The 22,182-nt window shown below is 48.2% G+C and overlaps 1 protein-coding gene across 2 annotated transcripts; it reads right to left on the minus strand.

Moving 5' to 3' along the window:
• Window positions 1-1,001: 1,001 nt before the first annotated feature.
• On the minus strand, window positions 1,002-19,718 carry PANK2 (pantothenate kinase 2). Of its 2 annotated transcripts, XM_066548783.1 has the most exons (7): window positions 19,444-19,718; window positions 8,710-9,062; window positions 7,388-7,641; window positions 6,308-6,484; window positions 5,945-6,068; window positions 4,284-4,409; window positions 1,002-3,580 (listed from the first exon to the last, which is right to left on the minus strand). In XM_066548783.1, the coding sequence occupies exons 1-7, from the start codon at window positions 19,658-19,660 to the stop codon at window positions 3,530-3,532; spliced, it is 1,302 nt and encodes a 433-aa protein (XP_066404880.1). In that variant the 5' UTR covers window positions 19,661-19,718; the 3' UTR covers window positions 1,002-3,529. The 2 variants fall into 2 exon arrangements, with proteins under 2 accessions (XP_066404880.1, XP_066404881.1); XM_066548784.1 differs by lacking the exon at window positions 19,444-19,718 and having other exon boundaries at window positions 8,853-8,967.
• Between the last annotated feature and the right edge of the window lie 2,464 nt (window positions 19,719-22,182).

Consider the following 22,182-nt stretch of genomic DNA (forward strand, 5'->3'; position numbering starts at 1 on the left):
CAGCGCTGTGGGAGCTCCGGGGGTGCAGCTCCAACCCCGTTCCCTGCTCGCTTTGTTCCACTCCTCCTCCTCCTCCTCCTCAAGGCTTGGCCAGGCGGGTGCCAAAGTCCCCCCGGGTTGTGCCCATGGGGTGGCTGAGCTGGGGTCACCGCCCGCGTGTCCTGTCCTGCTGTCCCTGTCCTGCTGTCCGTGTCCCCGTGCCCCTGCCTGCGGGGCTGCTGCCCTCTAGTGCCGGATCCAGCCGGACACCACCCAAACCTTGGGATGAGCAGGAACCTTAAACCCCGTCCCCTTTCACCCCCTGCCACAGTCAAGAACCTTCCACTATCCCAGGCTGCTCCAACCTGGCCTTGGACACTTCCAGGGATCCGGGGGCAGCCACAGCTTCTCAGGGAAATCCATTCCAGGGCATCCCACCCTCACAGGGAACAATTCCTTCCCACTATCCCATCTGTCCTTGCCCTCTGGCAGTGGGAAGCCAATGTTCCCTCAATGTTCTGTTTATTTACCTTCTCCAGAAGGATCCCCAGGACTGTGCTGCCCTTACAGCCATTTTTGGGATGATGAGCTCGCTGGCTGCCTTCCCCCTACTGGGACAAAGTCTGGATCTCCCACAGAGCTGCACAGAACATTTTTGGTGCTTCCACCCCACAGCTCCTGCTCTGGAATGATGCTGCACCCTCCCCACCAATCCCATTCATATCAATGATCAGTAATGAAGTTTTTCATCAAAGCCAAAACTGCTGCAATTTCCCCAGAATAATTAATGCTCTTTACACTTTTTTCCCCCCTTCTTTAAAATGTTTTGAAATACAACTGATTCCCAGAACCTGAAACATGCAGAGAGGGAGAAACAATCAAGGATTCCCAACAATTCTTTTCAGTGACCTAAAAACCAAGTGGGGTCAACCCCAATTTCCCCAGCACATTCCTGCTCATTCCCACCAACATCCATCCCACTGTGCTGGAGCTCCAAGAATGAGACATAAAGCAACAAAGGGTTTGAAGCATATAAAAAATAACTAATATTTTATAACAAAGAAAAAAAAATCAAGCAGTTTACAAAAAAAGGAATAGACAATAAGCCAGGAACTTTGGTGCTGGGATCAGACTGTGCTGGAGCTACTCCAAAATCCAGAGAAAAAGGAGTTACACAGGCTCATGTAGAGAGTGGGGAAAAGGAAAACCTGCAGGATGCTGAGCCCAGGGACTCCAGTGCCTCAGGGGAGGGACTGGGGTGGATCAGGCTCTGGGATTGCTGCTGGAATTCCCAGCCCTGCAGAGATTTCCCAGCTCTCCACAGCAGAACCATGCCAAGGTGGCTTCTTAATAAAAGCCAGGCTTTTTTTTCCTGTGGATCTGAAGGATTCCCACACCCTCCCAGCCCAGCCTATCCCTGACCTGTTTCATCAAGGAGCCACACAGGTCCCAGGCGCACAGACATTTCAAAAAGCCAAAGTTGCTGTGCCTTTTCCATGAGTTTTGGCCATGAGGGTGGGTGAAAGGCCAGCCAGGTCCATTTGTGTTAAATTTCAGGAGGTACATCAGGAGCTGAGTCTAGAAACCCTTCAGTCAGCACTCTGGAAATGGAGATGTTTTTAATGGAGAGTTTGGGAACCTTTGTGTGATTTCGCAAGGAGTGAAGAATAAATGGGAACTTGAATTCGGCTGATCCTGAACAGGGTGCCCAGAGCAGCTGGGGCTGCCCCTGGATCCCTGGCAGTGCCCAAGGCCAGGCTGGACAGGGCTTGGAGCAGCCTGGGATGGTGGGAGATGTCCCTGCCCATGGAATGAGAGGGGTTTGGAGGTCCCTTCCCACCCAAACCATTCCCTGAGCTGTATGATCCTGCTTCCAGCCCTCAGCTGTCCAGGACCACCTTGTGGAACAAAGACCAGGTCACAAATGGAACTTGTGTAAAGCTGCAGGCAAAACAAACATTTTCCTCCCCAGGCAGCACAGATCACCTTCCACAGGAGCCCTGTGTTCTTTTCCCTGATTTTCCTGGGATCAAATCCCTGGCTGTGTCCAGAATCCCAGCTCAGGTCAGCTGAGTTTAGAGACAAACACAGATCTCCCCAGCAAAGCAATCACCCTCTGAATCTGCAGTGCCACACAAGGAACCCGCCTTGGAATGCTCAGATCTCAGGATACAGCAATGGACAGAGCTGGGCAGGATTCATAAGGCAGGGAAGGGCTTGGGGCTGTCCAGCACTTCCAGCCAGGCTCACAAGGGAATCAGAGAAAAATTGGAATTGGAAAAAATTCCAATTGGAAAAAATATCGACAAATTGGAAATTGGTTTCTCTGGGAAGAAAACAGGGCTGGAAGGGTGTGTTGGGGTCAGGGTGATGGTCATTCTGATATCCTGGGATAAACCCATGACCTGATCTGAAGGCTCTGAGCAGTTTTCCCTGTGCTCCACAGAGCTGCTTGCTGGGAAGCCAGAGCACTTCCAAAGCTGTGTCTCCAGGAGCTCCCATCCCCAGGGAAGGTGCAGATACCTTGTTGCTTTTAGAGAGCATTTATTGAGCGTGCAGGATCCATTCCAAGCCCCCATCCCCAGGGTGCAACTTCCACAAGGGCTCCACTCTGCAGTATCCTGCTCACAGGCTGTGTGGCGGCATGCACAGGGAAAAGAGGGAGTACAGCATGCATGGAAAGGGGAGAATTCCCCCCAAATGACAGGAGTGCAGCCATGGAAAATGTAACATGGAATATTACAGAGATCCAAGTGTGACTGAAGGAAGTGTCTCTTTGGTAACAGAGAGAAAACCCCAGACAAACAAACAAATATCCCTATTCCACCCTCAAATCTAGGTCTCAAGGCTGGAGGCAGGCTGACACCCCTGACCCCATCCCAGAGGGTGCTGAGGAGGTGCAGGAGGGCTGGAGGCTGCAATGGGACTCACCCTGAGGCACAGAGCCGTGCTGTGCTGTACCTTCCATCCCTGGGACAGACACAAGGACATGTGGAACAGGGACAGACAAACTGGTGACAGCACAGCTGTGTCCCAGTGTGGATCCAGTGGGGCCATATGGAGTTAGTTACACACACACCAGGGCTGTGCTGATGCTCTTCCCCTTTCCCAGAGCATTTCCCAGCACCTGGAGAACCTCTGATTGTGACTGTGAGCACAGAACTGACCTGGGCACTTGGCACTCCGAGGGATCCCAGCAGAAGGAGCAGAGCACCCCTGCTCTGCTTTGTCACCGTCATTAAACATGGAGTAAAACTAAAAGAACTCCCCTAAAAAGGGCAATTCCATGTGACTGAAATGCCCCCCAGACCTTCCCATACACCCCCAGGTCCAGCCAGTGTATTCCAATCACATCCTCTGGAACAAACCTGTGCTGTAATCCCAGATGGATTCCAACTCTTCCAGACACCCATCCCCAGGCTGCCCCACAGTGGAACAGTCTCAGTGGGGGCTGTGACACGAACCAGGGGCTCAGTGACCCCCAAACCGGGGGCTCAGTGGCCCAGGGAGTGCCCTGAATCCACAGGTCCAACACAGATCCTGCACAGAGTCAGGCTGAGTCCAGCAGTCCCAGGAGAGCTCCCACTGCGCCAAAGTAACCCTGAGGAGCAGAGGGGGACATGCAGTGAAAATCCATGGAATGTGTCCCTGACACAGGAACAGCAATGCCCACAGAACCAGGGAATGGCTGGGGTTGGAAAGGACTCTAAGATATCCAGTGCCACCCCCTGCCATGGACAGGGACACCTCCCACTGTCCCAGGTTGCTCTAAGCCCCAGTGTCCAACCTGGCCTTGGACACTTCCAGGGATCCAGGGGCAGCCAGAGCTGCTCTGAGAAATCCATTCCAGGGCCTGCCCACCCTCACAGGGAACAATTCCTCACAGGGAACAATTCCTTCCCAATATCCCATCCATCCCTGCCCTCTGGCAGTGGGAAGCCATTCCCCTTGTCCTGTCACTCCAGGCCCTTGTCTATGTCCCTCTCCAGCTCTACTGGAGCTCCTTTAGGCACTGGAAGGTCCCCCTGGAGCCCTCCCTTCTCCAGGCTATTCACACACAGTTTAATTTTAATAACATATAAATGAGAGGAGAAAGATAAAACTACAGGGAGGAAGAAAAGAAAAGGAAGAAAAGAAAATAAAAGGAAAAGGAAAAGGAAAAGGAAAAGGGAAGATGTGGCTGTAGCAGCAAAGCCCTGAGCTCCTCCTGCACTGTGTGCACCCAACAGCTCCACGTGGCTCTTTCCAGAGGGCTCCAAGGATTTGTATTTTGCCATGAGACAAATTTTAAGAAGGAATTTTACCTCATGTTCCAAGAAAAGTGCTTTTAACTGTCCCTTTGACCAGTAGTCCAGGGCATAGGCCAGGAGCCTCATGGAGATGGTGTTGATCCGAAGGAAGTTGCCCACAAACACCACACGGTTGATGTTCTGCAAGTGTTAAAAAGGGGGAAAAAAAGGAATATTAAGGCTAAATTCTATTTTCTGCTTGCAATGATAAAGACCCCACATGGGGAAGGGTCTGGAGGCCCAGGAGAGGCTGAGGGAGCTGGGCAGGGGCTCAGCCTGGAGCAAAGGAGGCTCAGGGGGGCCCTTGTGGCTCTGCACAGCTCCTGACAGGAGGGGACAGCCGGGGGGGTCGGGCTCTGCTCCAGGGAACAGGGACAGGAGCAGAGGGAACGGCCTCAGGCTGGGCCAGGGGAGCTTTAGATTGGATATTTGGGAAAATTTCTTCATGGAAAGGGTTGTCCAGCCCTGGCACAGCTGCCCAGGGTGAGTTCCCATCCCTGGAGGGATTCAGAAGCGATGTGACACTCTGGGACATGGTCAGTGGTGGCTGTGGCAGTGCTGGGGGAATGGTTGGACTGGATGATCTTAAAGGACTTCACCAACCTGAATGGCTCTGAAATCCTAGGAATTAAGTTCCTGCTGAAAGTGTCTGGCAGAATGTGCAGAACACCACACACAATTCCATCAGAAAGAAGGACCAGGCCATTTTAAACTACTCTCTTCCTCAGACTCTCCCAGAAATTCCCAGGCCAAACTACAGCCTTTCTAACTCAGGAATTTGGATAGAATGGCTGATTTTCCTACAAAATCCTTATACTGCCTGGGAACACTGATCATCAAGTGCCACCTGCCTCCCCTCCTCCCAGCTGTGGCCTCTGATCCATCATGAAATAGCTGAGTGACTACTGTTAAACGGGGGGGGGAAAACTGATTAGGAGCCCATAACCAACACAATTTTTAAAGAAATAGAAAGACCAACCAAGTAGTGATAATTTTGAATTTAAACCAGACCTTCAGCCTTACATTTCCATCCTAAAACACTACTGATCCAAGCTCTGAAGCTTTCTTGTTCTCCAACACGAAAACAATTCAGTTCCTCCTCTTTCTGAGGAACCAGATCAAGTCTTTTACCTGCTCCTGCACTCCTTCTGTGGATTTTCCTGCCCTCCCCACACTGATTAGAACTATTCAGGATCCTCTTTTCATTCAGCTGAGCTCCAGAACAAGGAATTAGCAGATACACTATGAGCAAGGCTGTTCAGGACATGTCTTGCCTCATTTTGGCTGCAGAGCTAGAGGAGTCAGGAGGATGCTGGATTCCATCAGCCCATCCCATGGAAGCAGGCTCAGGATGGAGTGCAGAGCAGGTCTCTGCTCTTTCATAGCCCTGTACAATGCTGCTTGACATGAATGCAACAAGGCAGCACTGTAAAGAAGCTGAAAGCACAAAGATGCAGCAAAGGCCGTGGCAGTGGTGGGGCTTGGCCAAAAAATCCAGAGCAACTCATAAGAACGGCACAGGAGAAGATATCCAGCCTCTACACCCCCTATCCCTCCTTTCCTCCTCTCCCACTGCTTCCCAGAGCTGTTCCCAGAGAGAGGCACATTCCTCAAGCAGGCAGCAGCACACAGGTGATGTTTCAGGCAGGGAGCAAGGGAAGAGATTCCCAAAATACCTCGTTAAGGGCACACATCCGTGCTATGGAGCCGATGTTGTTGGTGATGGTGATTAAAGTGGCCCTGGCCAGGTCCTCCTTGCTGACAGATTCCCTCTTCTCCTTGCTCATCATGTTTCCAAAGCTGTAAAGAGAGTTTTTGGGTTAAATATCCCATCAGAATTCCAGGAGAAAATCAGAACTGCTAATTTAACCAAAGGGATTCATCTTGAAGGACTGATTTCTAACTTCAGAAACCACTGCTATCCATAACTTAGATCTCTTAGGAATGGTTGCTCTCCTAAGGCACCTAAACTCAGTTTTTCATCCTTGCAGGATCTCCAGGGGAAACAAAACCAACCTGAGAGCCAGGCAGGCCATTACCTGGATGCCACAGCCCAGCCTGGCAGCCCGAAGCGCTCGTAGTCTCCTCCGTAGATGTCCCTGACCAGTTTGTCCACCTTGGTGCTGTCCCCGTGGGATGCCATCTCCAGGGCCTCCTCAAACGTGGAGCAGCCTGTCAGAAGGCAGCAGAGGCCAAAGAAGGTTCCCCCTCCAAGGCTGCAAGCAAAGCAAAATGAAAATGAAAGCTCAGATTGTTCAGCTCTGCATCCCAGTTAGCTCAGGTCACCCCATTCCTGAGCTCTGTTTTAGGGAAAACCACCTTGGAAAGGCAGCATTTCCCTCAGTCTGTTCCTCTCACATGACCTAGAGGCTGTAAGGAATCCCCCACAGCCTTCTGCACCTTGATCTTTTATGTTACACTGTCCACTTTCTTCCCAGCATCCAGAGATGGTCATCTTAAAATAAATGTTAGTTCACTGGAGTGTCAGGGCAGATATTCAAAAGTTGGGGGAAAAACTCTTGTCTTGTTCACTTTACAGCACAGAGATGCTGCTAATAATGTCTAGCAAGAGTAAGAACTGTACTGAGGGAATTTAAAATTATTATAATTATTATTACTACTATTGCCTTTCAGGGAATCTAGAAAAGCTTAAAGCCACAGAACTCTATGGCTTTGCCAGGATACAAAAGCCACATCTTTAAGATGGACAGCAACTGGGGAATTATTGCTATTCCATTATCCCTTCCACCAAAATTGGGCAACTTCTGGAAGTCAGGATGGAAATCTCAACTTCTTGGATCAAAGCTAAGAGTTGTTAACAATCCCAAACTATGTGATCTCATAAAAGAAATAAATAAAGCCCTTAAATTCCTGCAGCAGAGTAACTGTAAAGCCAGCTTTGATGGAGACTGGCTGCAATAAAGACACCAAACCATGAAATCCACAGCCTCTTTTCCAGGAGGGATCTTTTCTGGCAGGGAGTAACTGCACTAAGAGCAGGAGCTTGGTCATTGCTCTCACCACCTTTATTGCAGCTTGGCCCTGAAAATGCCATTTACAAAGCAGAACTGTGCTCCAGACCCTAAACATCCAAGTCCCTTTAACCCCCCAGCACTCACCTGGTGCCTGTTACCCGTTTATAGTTGTCTTTGGAATAGACAGCCAAAATGCTGACCCCTGAGCCAATGTTCACCAGGAGGAGGGGATAGGGATTCTCCAGGTTGAATGGAAGCTTCTGGCACCTCTCAGCATCGGTGGGGTTCTCAAAATAGTAACACTCAGAGTGTCCATTGAAGCCCACAGAGTCAATGTACAGCACTCCTTTAACGAGGCAGTCCAGCTCATCGAGCTTGCACAGCTCAAGGTCACCCATCTGGTGGGAAGGAAAGAAGAGGAATATTGAACATCAGCCAGGGATTTGAAGTATTTATGCTCAGGGCTGGAAAAATGCATTCACTGCCAGCTCAGTCCAGCTATGTCCATGCTCCCTGTGGAGGCTGAGGGAGAATGGATCACAGGAGAGCTCAGGGACTCGAGGAACAGGGGAAAACAATCTGGATCCACAGATGGACACTGAGAGAATTCCAGCAACTCCCACAGCCCTGATTTAGGCTCTGATGTTGAGGCAATGGTGTGAAAAGCCAGGAAAAATGAGTGGGGACTTCCATTGTTTGACCAAAATATCCTACAAAACCCATCCACAGGAGCATCAAAAAAAAGCGAGGAAATGATAAAATTGTTTTCCCCTCGTGCCTTGACCACACAAAATTGGATATTAGGAAAAACTTAACAGAAATAATTGTGATGTCCAGGATAGTGGTAGAATCCCCATCCCTGGAGGGATTTAGAAGCCATGTGGATGTGGCACTTGGGGACATGGGTCAGTGGTGGCCTTGGCAGCGCTGGATTGGATGATCTTAGAGTGCTTTTCACCCTGAATGATTCTCTAAAAGCCTCTTTATTTGCATTTTTCCAAGCCCTGACTAAACAAATATTTATCACATATTTTTCACCATGAACAAGGTGAAGCCACATGATGATGCCCAACCCCAACTATGAACTTCCTGACAGTTACATTTACCACCAAATATGCCTGAGCCTCAACCAGCTCATTCACAAAGGTGTTAGAAATGAAACCAGGCGAGCAAAGGAAGAAAATAAAGGAGAAAGACAGCAAAAAACCAAAAAGACTGAGGTTAGCATAAGAAGAGATTAAAAATAGAGAGGAAGATGTGTAAGAAAGATCATTAGCAAACAATTTGAGAGTTACATTCAGGGCAGGAAGTGTTTTAATTTGGAGATGCCAACTTGGAGTTAGGGACAGCATCAAAACACAGATTCAGAGAAATTTCAGAGCGTGCAGAGCAAAGTTTCTAGTTTGAAGCTTTCAAAGCAACCTCACTACCAGATCCTTAACGGTATAGAAGCCAAAAATGCCTACTGTGCGAAAGTCCTGCTCAAATTTGTACGCTCCACCTCCCGTGGCACATAAGGTGGTGTGGAGGCTCGAGAAGTGCTTTTCGCTTCCCATTTGGATAAAAGCAGGCATGTCATGGGTAGGAAAGCGTATAAAGTGCAGATTGCCTTTACGTCCACACAGCGTGAGCTCCCTGAGCTCCAGGTGCACATCCCGAATGCCTGTGGAGCCATAGGCTACGTTGGAGGTCAGGTATTTGCGGATGCTTTTGAGGTTTTCCACTTCTTCCTCTTCCTCTTCGGCCGTGATGTCCTTGGGTTCAAAATAAACCAGTTTGACCAAGGTGCCTCCGATGTCCAAGCCAAACCAGGGGAAGACTGGAGAGAGAAGACAAAGAGGAAATTGTTGGGGAAGATGAAACAGGAAAGCTGTGGTGGGGGTCACAGGGGTCCCAGGACGAGGGAAGACACGAGAATCTTGACTCCGTGTGTCAGAAAACTGACTTATTATTTTATGATATATATTATTATTTTGATTATACGATTTTATATATATTATATGATATATGATATATATTTATATATATTTTATATAATATGTATTATATATTATATCATATATATAGTATATAGTATATTGTATAATATATATTATTTATTATATTATAAGATTATATATTATTTATTAAAAGAAAATTATATATTAAAACTATACTAAAAGAACAGAAGAAAGGATTTCATCAGAAGATGAAACAGGAAAGCTGTGGTGGTGTTCACAGGAATCCCAGGACGAGGGAAGACACGAGAATCTTGACTCCCTGTGTCAGAAAACTGACTTATTATTTTATTATACATATTATTATTTTGATTACATGATTATATAAATATATATTATATGATTATAGATATTATATAATATATAATATTATATATAACAGATAAAAATAATATATAATATGTATTATATATTATATATAATGTATAATATATTCATATATAATATATATTCATATATAATATATATTTATATAATATATATTATATATATTTTATATTATATGATTATATATTATTTATTAAAAGAAAATCATATATTAAACCTATACTAAACAAACAGAAGAAAGGATTTCATCAGAAGATGAAACAGGAAAGCTGTGGTGGTGTTCACAGGGATCCCAGGACGAGGGAAGACACAAGAATCTTGACTCCATGATTCAGAAGACTGACTTATTATTTTATAAAATATATTATTATTTTGATTATATATATTATGAGATATGATATATGATATATATTCATACAGAATATATTTTATATAATATGTATTATATATTATATATTATATTATAAGATTATATATTATTTATTAAAAGAAAAATATATATTAAAACTATACTAAAAGAATAGAAGAAGGGATTTCATCAGAAGATGAAACAGGAAAGCTGTGGCGGGGGTCACAGGGATCCCAGGACGAGGGAAGAGATGAGAACCTTGACTCCATGTGTCAGAAGACTAACTTATTATTTTATGACATATGTTATATTAAAAGACAACAAAAATTATATCCTAAAACTATACTAAAAGAATAGAAGAAAGGATTTCATCAGAAGGCTTGAAAGGAAAAAGAAGAAGAATGGAATGATAATAAAATCTTGTGACTGACCAGAGAGTCTGAGACAGCTGGACTGTGATTGGCCATTAATTAGAAACAACCACATGAGACCAATCCCAGATGCACCTGTTGCATCCAACAGCAGCAGATAACCATTGGTTACATTTTGCTCCTGAGGCCTCTCAGCTTCTCAGGAGAAAAATCCTGGCAAAGGGATTTTTCAGAAAATATCATGGCTACAGAAACCCTTATAAATATGATTGTCTGGCAAAAGATTTTGAGAATATAGAAACTATAAGGGAGATTGAAATGAAAGCAAGCTCTGAGATACCTCAGTTACTGAACAACTGGATAACAGTTGTAGGTATGGCCAGCTGAAGGTGATCCCCTTGTGATGAAACAATACCCTCTGCTTGCAGACAGGTCACAGGGTCAGAGCAGACCCTGCCAGCTTGGCAGAAGGGGCCCAAAGAGGAGTTTTTAGGGTTTAAAATGTAACACAGTATGGTGATGTAATGATTCTTATAGGCTGTATGGAAATGCTATAGGATTTGTATATTGTACTAGATTGGCTAGTGAGAATTAGAATATTCAACACAGAAGAAGATTTATTGTATTGTAACAGGAACCTCACTCTCTCACTCTGTTATCCTCTCATCCTCTCTCTCACCCTCTTTTCCACTGTCTCTCTCCTCTCAGGCCTGCTCTGAGCTGTGCCTGGCAGCTCCCAGCAGGGCCCTGCTCCCAGGCCCTTTGCAATAAACCCCAAGTTCCTGACCTGCCTGCAGAGATCTCTCATCCCCATCTGTCCTGACTGTCCTACCACCCAACACTCCTACAGTAAATGAGAGAGGATGTGGCACAGCCATAGCATCAGCACCTTGCCAGTGCCCCTACCCATGGGAGGAGGTTGGAACTTCATGGTCTTTAAGGTCCCTTCCCACCCAAACTGTCACAGTCACATTTTCTGGAAAAATCCCTTTGCCCAGGATTCTTCTCCTGGGAAGCTGAGAAGCCTCAGAGAAAAGGAAAACAATTCTTGTCTCAATTGCTTCTCCTGTGTTGTGCTCATGTGGAATGTGTTTGGAGATTGTTTACCCACAGGTGATTGTTTCATTGGATTCTGCTGGGAGTTGTTTTCAGTCATTGGCCAATCAGGGCCAAGCTGTGTCGGGACTCTGGAGAGAGTCAGAAGTTTCCATTATTATCTTTTTAGCCTTGTGTAAGTATCCTTTCTGTATTCTTTAGTATAGTTTAGTTTAGTATTCTTTAAGTATCATAAAATAATAAATTAGCCTTCTGAGAACATGGAGTCAGATTCATCATTCCTTTCTTCGTCTGGGAACCCCACAAATACAATACCAAACCATCCTGTGATTCTATGAAAACAAATTTCACTGAATTAATTAATTCTGTTCTCTAAGGACCCAGTGGTCTCTCCATTCTCAGGAATGCTGTCTTTGACAAGAGACTCCTCCAACAACAGCTCCTGTTCAGAGATCCCCGTGTTGGAATATTTGCTGTACAACACTCAAACACTGCCATCCCTCCCCACAGGTCTGACAGCTTCCACAGCCCTGCCAGATCCTGCTGCAGGTTTAATCCCCAGGTATTCCTTTTCCCAAGTTCTGAACCAGAGCCAGAGCCATGGATAACACCAGTGCTTTTACATCAAAGGGATGTACAAACGTTCCCTAATTACAACACAGAGCTGAGGTAGACAAGTAATCTAAGATGCCTCAGGGAGACAAAAACAAATGTCTAATTGGATTATTTTATTAGTCAAATTCCCCCATGGTACAAAATATGCATCAGTGTCAGGCCCAGCAACATTTACAGCTGTGTTAGATAATGAACTTCTTGGAAAAGATCAAGAGAAACCCCTGATCTGATGGAATCTGCAATTAGAGCTGGGAACTGGAACAGATTAATATCACTGTTAATGAGCTCAAGGAGAGGCTGGAGCTAACGAGATGCACAGGATCCAGAGCAAAGGGAAAAATGCAGCCACATGTAAGGGCTTATGGGAGCAGGATTCAATCCTTATGGCAGCTTCCAGAAGGAGAAAAGGAACTTTTAGGAAATAACCTGAATAATGGAATCATAAACATTGGAGAAAAGACCTCCACAATCCCAACCATTAACCCAGCACTGCCAAGGCCACCACTGACCATGTCCCCAAGGGCCACATCCACACAGCTGTTAAATCCCTCCAGAGATGGGGACTCCATCACTGCCCTGGGCAGCTGTGCCAATGCTTGGCCACTCTTTTGGGGTGGACACTTTCCCAATATCCAATCCAAAGCTCCCCTGGCCCAGCCTGAGGCCGTTCCCTCTGCTCCTGTCCCTGTTCCCTGGAGCACAGCCCGACCCCCCGGCTGTGCCCTCCTGTCAGGAGCTGTGCAGAGCCACAAGGGCCCCCTGAGCCTCCTTTGCTCCAGGCTGAGCCCCTGCCCAGCTCCCTCAGCTGCTCCTGGAGCTCCAGACCCTTCCCCAGCTCTGTTCCCTTCTCTGGACATGTTCCAGAGTAAATGTTACCAAAGTTCCTTTGGCAAACAGGATCTTGGGTTTTAGTAAAATTCCTTATCTGCAAACAGATAAGGGTGGAACACAGAGAAGCTCTCATTCCTCTCCCTTTGGAGCAAGAAGCCCTCGTGCCAGGCTCCTCAGGGAACAATCTCTGCACAGGCAGCAGCCTGACAACTTGGAGGACACAATCTCTCCCAGGCAGATTTATCTGGGGGCTGTACAGGCCCTTCCAAAGCTTTCCAGCTCCCAGGAGCTGCTGGCACCAGCAGTTCCCCACAGTATTTTTAATCCACCAAGTTATTTTTATGTATTTCCACAGAGGCCACCCCAACCATCACCAAAGGAAATCTTGAAAGAAGATGCAAGTTTTATTTTTGGAGACACATCCAAACCCCAATCACTCTCCATTTCAGAGGCATTTACTTCAAACAAGAAGAGACACAAAAATAACTTTTTCATGAATGAAGGGGAAAGGAATGTGAATGGCAGCCCAACAGAGGGAGGGAGCAGGAGCAATCCAAGGACTTTTACACAGGCAGACACTGATAAGACAAAGGGGAAAGGTTTGAAACTGAAAGGAGACCTTTACATATTAGGAAGAAATTCTCTCCTGTGAGGGTGGGGAGGCCCTGGCACAGGGTGCCCAGAGAAGCTGCCCCTGGATCCCTGGAAGTGTCCAAGGTCAGGCTGGATGGGACACAGGAGGTGTCCCTGTGTCAGACAGGGGAATGGAAGCAGAAGGTCTTTAAGGCCCCATCCCACCCAAAGCATCCCATGACTTTGTGGTTTCTGGAATGCATTTGTTCCTGTCAGAAAATGCCATTTCATTTCTGCATTCTCAAGTCCACTGTTTGGTGTTTTTTTAAGCATCCCCACTATCATTTAGACAACAATCTTCCCCTACACTCCCTCTGCCAGGCTACACAGGGGTAAAAATGGGGAGAGAGCAGAGGCTGGGGACTCAGAGATGGCCTCAGATGTGCAGCAGGAAAGACAAACATCCAAAAGCACCGTGCTCTGAAGCCACATGGCTGAAAATGCCACAGGGGCTGCTCCACCACAGGCCAACAGGCTCCCACTTCCCAGCACTCAGCTGGCAGCACATGCACAGCTTCAGTAAAATAACATATTTGTTTGAAAGTTGCTAGTGAAGCTCACAAACTCCTACACTCAGTGACACAAACCTTCCAGGTTTCAGGGCAAACACCAACTGGGTCCATCAGTTCAGGCAGCTTTCCCGGTCACAAAAAAACAGAGCAGCTCCTTGGAAATTTCATCCCAAAGCCAGTACCATCAAGATCATCAGGTTTTTATTCTAGATAAATTTAGTTTTTATTTGGGCAGAACATGAGGCATGGAGTTAAACCACAGCAGTTATCCACTATCTGTCTCACCAGGAGCAGGAAAACAGGAATGATGCCAGCAGAGCTGGGAGTAACTGCAGCCAGGCTGGCTCAGGGGTCACTATCTCCACTCAGAACTGGCCCTAAAAAGCAAATCCAGCCCCATGAGGTGAGACACAACTCCTGAGCAGAGGTGGCCCACACCTCCCTGTGGCACCAGCTGGAAAAGCTCCACACTGAGCAGCTGGTGCTCTCCATCTGCCAGCAGCTCAGCTGTACCTTCCCCAAGCCACCAGGGATAAATTCAAAAAGACACACTATTAAGGTAATTATCTTACCCCAAATGATTGTTAATTATGGAGCCCTCATTATACACATCCCAGCCACAGGTTAAGAATCCAAGGAAGAAGCATGTGAGCTCAAAATTAAGTACTTTTTTCCCAGGCTGTGAAGGATTCCCTATGCAGTAACACCTGTTGGAGAACTCAATCCATTACAGGGCCAAAACTTCCCTATAAACCCTTTTTTTTGTAGGAAAGGGGAATGGCACACAAACAAGAGGAGGAAACTATTCCAAGGACATGAAGAACTGGGGATTTTTTCCTGAGACTCACAGGAACATGCAGGGCAGCAACAGCTCTTCCATGTCTGAGAACTAGAAAAATCCAAGGGAGGGAGGAGGAAGCTCTCCTGGATCAACGCCATCACCATCTGCCACCAAGATTTCTCCTAAAACACTGATTTTTTTTGATTTTTTTTTTTTCCCAGCAGATGAAAGCTATCCAGAGATTTCTCCCTTTTAAGCCTCTGAAGCAGTTTTTCCAAGAGAGCTGGTGCAGATCTCCAGGAGCAGCAGGAGAATTGCTGGCATCCAGGAGCCCTCTGGGCATCCCCAAGGCTGAATCTGCTCTCTCAGAAGGTTCTGCTGGAATAACCAGACAGCAGCAGGGATGCAAACTCTGCCTCTCATCACCTCCTCCCTGCTGCTGCTTGGAGCTCTGGGGGAGGGAAGAGCCTTGCAGGTCTCCTTTAACAATGGGAAGGATGGAAAATCCCCAGGCTGCCATGGGAAGCACTGCATGGACCTCTGGGGTCACCTCCTGGGAAGGGTTTGGGTGTTCCTTGGGTGTCTGGGCATTTCCAAGAAAGGCAGAAAATCTTCTGTTCTCAGCTCCAAACCTCCTGCAATCTGCCTCCTTAGAGAAATGGTTGTTTTTCAGAGGATGAGAGCCATGAAGCCCATTCTCAGTGAGCTGGGCAGGCAGAGAAGCTGTGGCTGCCTCATTCCTGAAGTGTCCAAGGCCAGGCTGGAATAATTTGTACTAATGGAAGGTGTCCCTGCCTTGGCAGGGAGTGGAAGGAGATGGTCTTGAAGGTCCCTCCCAACCCAAACCATTGGCCTGACAGTTTTGCTTTCCTTGAGCAATTTTAAAAGCAGCTCTCTCCATGTATTTTCATACAAACACTTCTTTGTCTTAAAAACAAACCTTCTTCTCAGGGGCAGATCTATGGATATGCAGCAACAAACAAACACTGGTCTGCCAACAAAGTTAAGGGCTCCCAGCTCTGGCTAAATAATGCCAGAAAAGCTCCAGGATACTCTGTGTGCCCACAGCAAGAGCTGCCACCCTCCCTTCAAATCCCTTTTGCAGTCAGACTACTGTAAGATCTTCAGGGCAATAAAAAGAAATTGCCTTTATCTGATATGTAAATTACTTCATAAAATTGGTCACTGTGTAAATAAAAAAGCCCTCAACAGACTTATTCTGGAGGCTGCAGAACTGTCAAGATGAAAGAGGTGATATAATTAAAGATCTCCATGGTGGATTTTCATCACAAAACAAGCAGCTCGAGCTGCATTTCAGAGTGATCCTTAACTTCTGAGCCAATTAAATCAGGAGCTAAAAAGATTAGTCTGATGATTTAGTTCAGTGTGTGACAGCACCTCTAGGCTTAATCTGAAATATTCAATATTATATTTTAATAGTGTTACACCATGCTGGAAATTTTACAGCTGAGAAAAAAATACAATTCATTAACATTTAATATAAAGTGACACTAAGTCTACGTCTCCTCCCATCCCTAAAAACAGGCTCTGATAGGAATTCGTATTTCATACACCATTCCAAAACAGAAAAGGATATTTAAACATCAAAGCTTAAATTTTGTACTACCAAAGAGCTGACAAAACAACATTTTATTTTTACCTTTTCTTGGATAGTTTTTAAATTGAAAATTTAAATTCATATGTCCATTATCTCTTTGCATGATCCTGACAGAAGATACTAAAACTTCCAAAAAAGGGATCAGTTGAAGAGAAATAATATTTTCTCAAGGAACAAACAAACAAGCTACATTTTGCCCACCAGGGAAATAACCTAAATTCAGCTCTGTTGAATACCCCAAGATTTCAGGATGAGCAGGGAGAAAGTGGAGGAAGGGAGAAAGCTGATGAACTGGAACAGTGATCTCTTTCTCTTATAAAAAAGATTCATTAAAAAAACATTGCCCTGCTCATTATGACCATCATGAGGTTTCTGCTGGCACTTCACCCTGCCCACAGCCACAGCTCCCTCAAGAACCATGATGGGAATATCCTCATTATTCATCTGGAGTGTTCCCAGCGCAATTTTTAAGTATGGATTTCAATAGTGGCACTGATAATTCAGTACCAGAAGGGAATTTGCCTGTGTTGTTCCTGAAACTGATAAAGTTTTGTGCATGACATGTCTGCCTGCACTAATAACCCTGTCAGACTTCCCAAGGTAACACTCCAAAGCTTCAGCAAACCTTCACTTCGTGTTTTCAGGGACATTTCTCAGTCCCTTCTGAGAGCAGCAGCGCCCCTGACTTCTGCCAGGCACACAGAAAATCCCAGTGGCTGCAGGAAAGCCCCTCAAGTGCACCAGGAAACATTTCACAGAACCATTCAGGCTGGAAAAGACCTCCCAGATCAATTCCAACTGTTAACACAGCACTGTCACCTTCACCCCTAATCCATGTCCCCAAGCACCACTTCCACATGGCTTTCAAACAGGGAATTTCCATTTCCAGGGAATTTAAAAGCCCACAGTGCATGAAGGCACAGAGCTGGCACAGTGGGTGCAGAGTTTATTTCAGATCTATCCCAAATCCAATCCTCTTCCCCGCTCTCTGCAGTGAGACAGCCCTGACTGTACATTACAGGCTCAGAGGGCTGAGGAGGAAGGAGGATCTGCCAAAATCCTTTCATTCCTGGGGAAGTGGGGCTCATCTGCCAGCACAGCCAGGCAAGACAAGCCTCAAGGTCACCCACCTCCTCTGCCACATGCCAGCAGCACACAAGTGGCAGCTAAAGTAGGACATTTTTCATCCCATAGCCATTAAGTGCTTTCCTTTCATTTTGGCTTGAGTCTTCCTTAAGGTGGGATGGAGCATTTAAACTCCAAAACAGGAATGATTGTCACATCAGGCATTGTCCCTGAGATGAGGGGGACAATGAGAGACTCACCTGCTCCAGCCCAATTCTCTTCCACTTACCACAAGAATAATTTAGGAAAATTAGACTAGATTGTAATCCCAAATCCCCCCATGCTGACCTTCCAGACTCGACCCAAACCCTTTTTTTGAAAGCTGCCGGAACACCTGTTTTCCTTAAAGTATCCCATGCCACTCTCAGCATCCAACTTTAATCCACATTTTCCAGAGAAGGCACAGAAACTGCCCTGAGCAAGGCAGAGAATTATCACCTAACACAGAGCCCAGTCCTCCCTCATTTTCATACCAGAGATCTCCTTCATGTGCCTGCAGCCTTTGAACAAGTCTCTAATTAACAGTCTCACGGTCCTCTATTCCTATTTTTCACATTAAATACCTTTTTCACCAGCAATCAAAAAAAAAAAAAAAAAAAGAGCAGGAAGACTCTTAAAACTTAAAAAAAAATGGTAACAACAATGTCTCAGCACTGCCAGTCACAGGTAAGATGCAGCAGAATCCTGATCCCTGTTTCCAGCCCAGATTCCTTGCTCACACCTATTTAACAGCTGTGCAGGTACCAAGGGATTACAGTGAGGCTGGTTCATCCTCAGGGTATGGCAATTTCCTTCCAGGAGGAAGGACTCCAGCAGAAGTCAGGGAATAATCTCTTGGTTATTCCTCAAATATGGCTGAAGTCAGGGACAGCCACGGCACCTGCACAGCAGCTCCTGCTGCTCCCAAAATGAAGGCTGCCATCCATTTTGCTGTTTCCAGAAGGACATTTACAAACGTGGTTCTAGGCATTTTTTTGCCCCTTAGAAAGCCTGGTTTGATCTGTGTCCAGCTCCTGCCAAACCTGTCAGGTTCTTCCTTCCCAAAATTTAAACTATTCCATTTGTTCTCCATTGCTTTGCTTTCACAGTTACCAGTCCAGCCCCACAACCTCAAACCTTGGTGTCTCCATCTGTCCTGCTGTGTCCTTTTCCTCACCCTCTGTCACCAGCTGCCTTCCCTTCCTTCCCATCCAAGGTCCCCAGTTTGGCAACCTCAGCATGTTCCACAGTCCCATCCCATGTCCTGCCCCACCAGGCAGGTGTCACCTCACCCTAAACCTCCCAGACCTCTTGAGTTCAGCTTGTCCCACCCTTCAGCCCAACCTGAGCCCATGACACTGTCCCACCGTGCTGTCCCCAAACTAGCCTTGCAGTGCCCATGCCATCACCCCACAGTGCTGCTCCCAAGCTGATGATGCTGGACAATTATCACCCCACCGTGTCCCTCCGTGCTGTCCCCAGACTGGCCATGCTGGACAAGTCACTCTGTGTCCCCATGGTGCTCCAGCCTGGCCATGGTGTCCCCGTGCCATCACCCCACTGTGCTGTCCCACTGTACAAAGCCTCACCCCACTGTGTCCCCGCCGTGCTGCCCTCAGAGTGGCCATGCTGGACAAGTCACCCTGTGTCCCCATGGTGTTCCAGCCTGGCCACGCTGTGCCCATGCCATCACCCCCCTGTGGCGTCCCCAGCCTGCCCACGCTGTACAAATCCTCACCCCACCGCATCCCCGCCGTGCTGTCCCCACGCTGTCCGTGCCGTGCCCGTGTCACAGCCGCCCGCACTATCTCGGTGTCCCCGACCCTCCCCGCTGTTCCCCGGGGTCGCCCTCGACCCCACCTCCCCAGACCACGCCCCTGCAGCCCCACCCATCGAGGCCCCGCCCACCTGGCTCATTACCATAAGTCCCGGCCCCGCCCATCCTCTGAGCCCCCCCCCGCCTCTCTCCCCCCGCCTCGCTGCCGTTCCCGCTCCCCCGCACTCACGCGGGCGGTTCTTGCGGACCGAGTCCCGCCGCTGCCGGCTCACGGACCCGCCGCGTTCGCGGGGTTGCGGACCCGCCGCGCTGTCCGCGCCCGCCGCGCCGCCGCTGCTCCGCCGCCGCAGCTGGGAGGGCCCGGCGTCCGCAGCGCCACCGCCGCCCCGCCGCCGCGGCTTCTTCTCGTCCTCCGCGCCATCGCCACAGCTGCGTGGCGGCTCCATGGGCAGCGCGGCCCGGCCCCATGGGCCGCCCGGCCCCGCTCCGGCCCCGCTCAGCCGCCACCGCCGCAGCCACCGCCCCCGGCGCGCCTGCGCCGCACGGCCCCGCGGGGCGGGACACCCCGTGAGGCGGCCGCCAATCCGCGCCCCCCGCGACGCAGAGCGACAGGAGGATGCGCCAATGGGAGGCCGGGATTGCGCGGCAGCGGGGAGCTGGGCCCGCCCCCTGCTGTCGGCCGCGTAGAGTGACAAGCGTGGCTGCCCAATCGGAAGCGTGCGCCCAGGTGAGGCGGGCCGATATGCGGCAGCTCTGGCCTATGGGCTTTCTCTGGGGCTAGATTGACAGGGCAAGCACCCAATGACCGAGAGAGCTGTCCGGGTGGGGCGGGAGAAGGCGCTGTGATTGACAGCGAGGTAACTATGGCAACGCGGGGGGCCGAAGGGAAGAACCGCAGTAGGTTCGGCTGGGCTGGGCCGCGCGGAGGGGCTTATTTGAATATTATTTGCATACGCAGATAACGATGCATACAGACATGGGGTGGTCTGCAACCCACCATGGCGGACCTGAAAATCCACCTCGTTCCACCCCCTGCCATCTGCAGGGACACCTTCCACTCTCCCAGGTTGTTCCAAGCCCCGTCCAACCTGGCCTTGGACACTTCCAGGGATCCACGGGGCAGCCACGGCTTCTCTGGGAAATCCATTCCAGGGCCTCACCACCTTCACAAGGAAGAATTCCCTGCTAAGACCTTAAAATCCTCAGCTCTCCTTTACATCCCAACATAATTCTAATATGGACACATCCCTGTTTTTAAATCCTGATCCTGCATTTATCAACAAGCGCAGCAAGAAAACCCCTGGTGGTGGAAAAATTGAGGCAACCATGAAGAGGGGTGTAAGCAACAACCAACAGGATGGAAATTCAAAAGGAAAACACAGATTCCCAGCCTACAGGATGCCATAATGATGAAGATTCTCATGTGGAATGTTGTCTGTCACACCAGGCGTGGAACTGCAGCCCCAGGGTGACCCAGGGTGCTCCTCACCTGCCCCGAGGTAATCCCAGCTCACCATAATCCTCAGGCATTAATTCGATACCTGAAGGATCAGCGACCAACATTCCACAAAGGTGTGATAATTTTTCCATGAAAATTTGCTGAATTCTGGTTGCCAGAGTGAAAAATGGGACAAAGGGATCAGCCAAATTCAGTTGGTGTATTTTAATATCCTGTTGGGTAAGTAGAGGAAGTGAATAAATGGGGTTGGCAGTGACAGGAGATAAAGGATGAGCTCTCTGAACACAAATAATCTCATTCAGAGCAGCGTTGCTTTCATTTGGGTAAAAAAGGAACTGGCTGAGCTGCCTCTTGAGTATTTTCAACCCCTCTGACTGTTTGACACACCTGAGCTGTAACAGCTGGAGAGCAGCAAGTGAGGGAAGCTTGAGGGTCTCTCAGATTTGGGACACAGCTCTTGGGAGCATGGAGAGGGCACAGGAAAGGGCTGTTCCTTCCCAAAAGATTCCTGTTTGTCCCCAAACAGCACACAGTGGTGAGCCATGGTTTAAGGATGTTGGTGCCTCTGTTCTGCAGGTCAGAGCTGTTTAGGGCACAAGGAAAGAGGAGCAGCACCTCCAGAGCTGAACCCAGAGTGGCTAAGGTGGCCCAGCACGGACAAGGTGCCCATTTTCTGGGCAGGATCCCAAGACAGAATTGAAGCAGAAAACCTGGATAATGAATAAAGCAGCACCCTGGCCTGAGTGGGTACCAAGCTCAGCACCCATCTGTGCACTGTGTCTACCTGGTTGCATCCACTTCCTTCTCTCCCAGCCCAAGCTCCTTGTGGCTCTGTTTCACCCTTCAAGTTTGCAGATGCTTGGTGCATTTCTCTTCCCAGAATTTGTCTGGTGTAGGCACCACAGTGTGTGGTAATTAGGAGTGGGGCTGTGGCCAGCCTCATCCCCAATGGGCTACAGCTGTGAAAAGCAGGTGAACAGCACTGAAAATAAGGAGTGCTGAGTTGTACTGACCAATCATACAGGGAACAGAGAGCACACAGGTGCAATGCATCAACATGAGGGGTGTAAAAGGTTGGGCTAAAGAACAAGGAGGGTAGATGCTTGCAGCCTTCTGCAATGCCATGGTGTTACTCTGTATGCTTAAAGCCTTCTGAAATTGCATGGTGACAACATCCTGACTTGTGTATCGTGGCCATCTCAACTGTGACAGTCTAGTTCCTCCTTGGTGACAACATCCTGACTTGTGCAGCTCAGCTCTTCACTGCCTCAGGAACCACCTTCCCTGTTTTCATCCTCAGCATCATCCAACCACCAACAGGAAGACCTGCCATGGTGGGCATCCTCTGGACCAGCTCCTGTGCTTGCTCCAAAATGAGGTCTGGAACCCTGAACCCTGTCACCTCAGCCTCCCAGTGTCACTGCCAACAGAGCCCTTCAGAGCATTGCCTCCAGCCACAGCATCATCAACCTCCTGCTCTTCATCCCACAAATGACAACAAGGCAAGTG

The sequence above is a fragment of the Molothrus aeneus genome, chromosome 4 (assembly GCF_037042795.1).
Source record: "Molothrus aeneus isolate 106 chromosome 4, BPBGC_Maene_1.0, whole genome shotgun sequence".
In the NCBI taxonomy this organism is placed as follows: Eukaryota; Metazoa; Chordata; class Aves; order Passeriformes; family Icteridae; genus Molothrus; species Molothrus aeneus.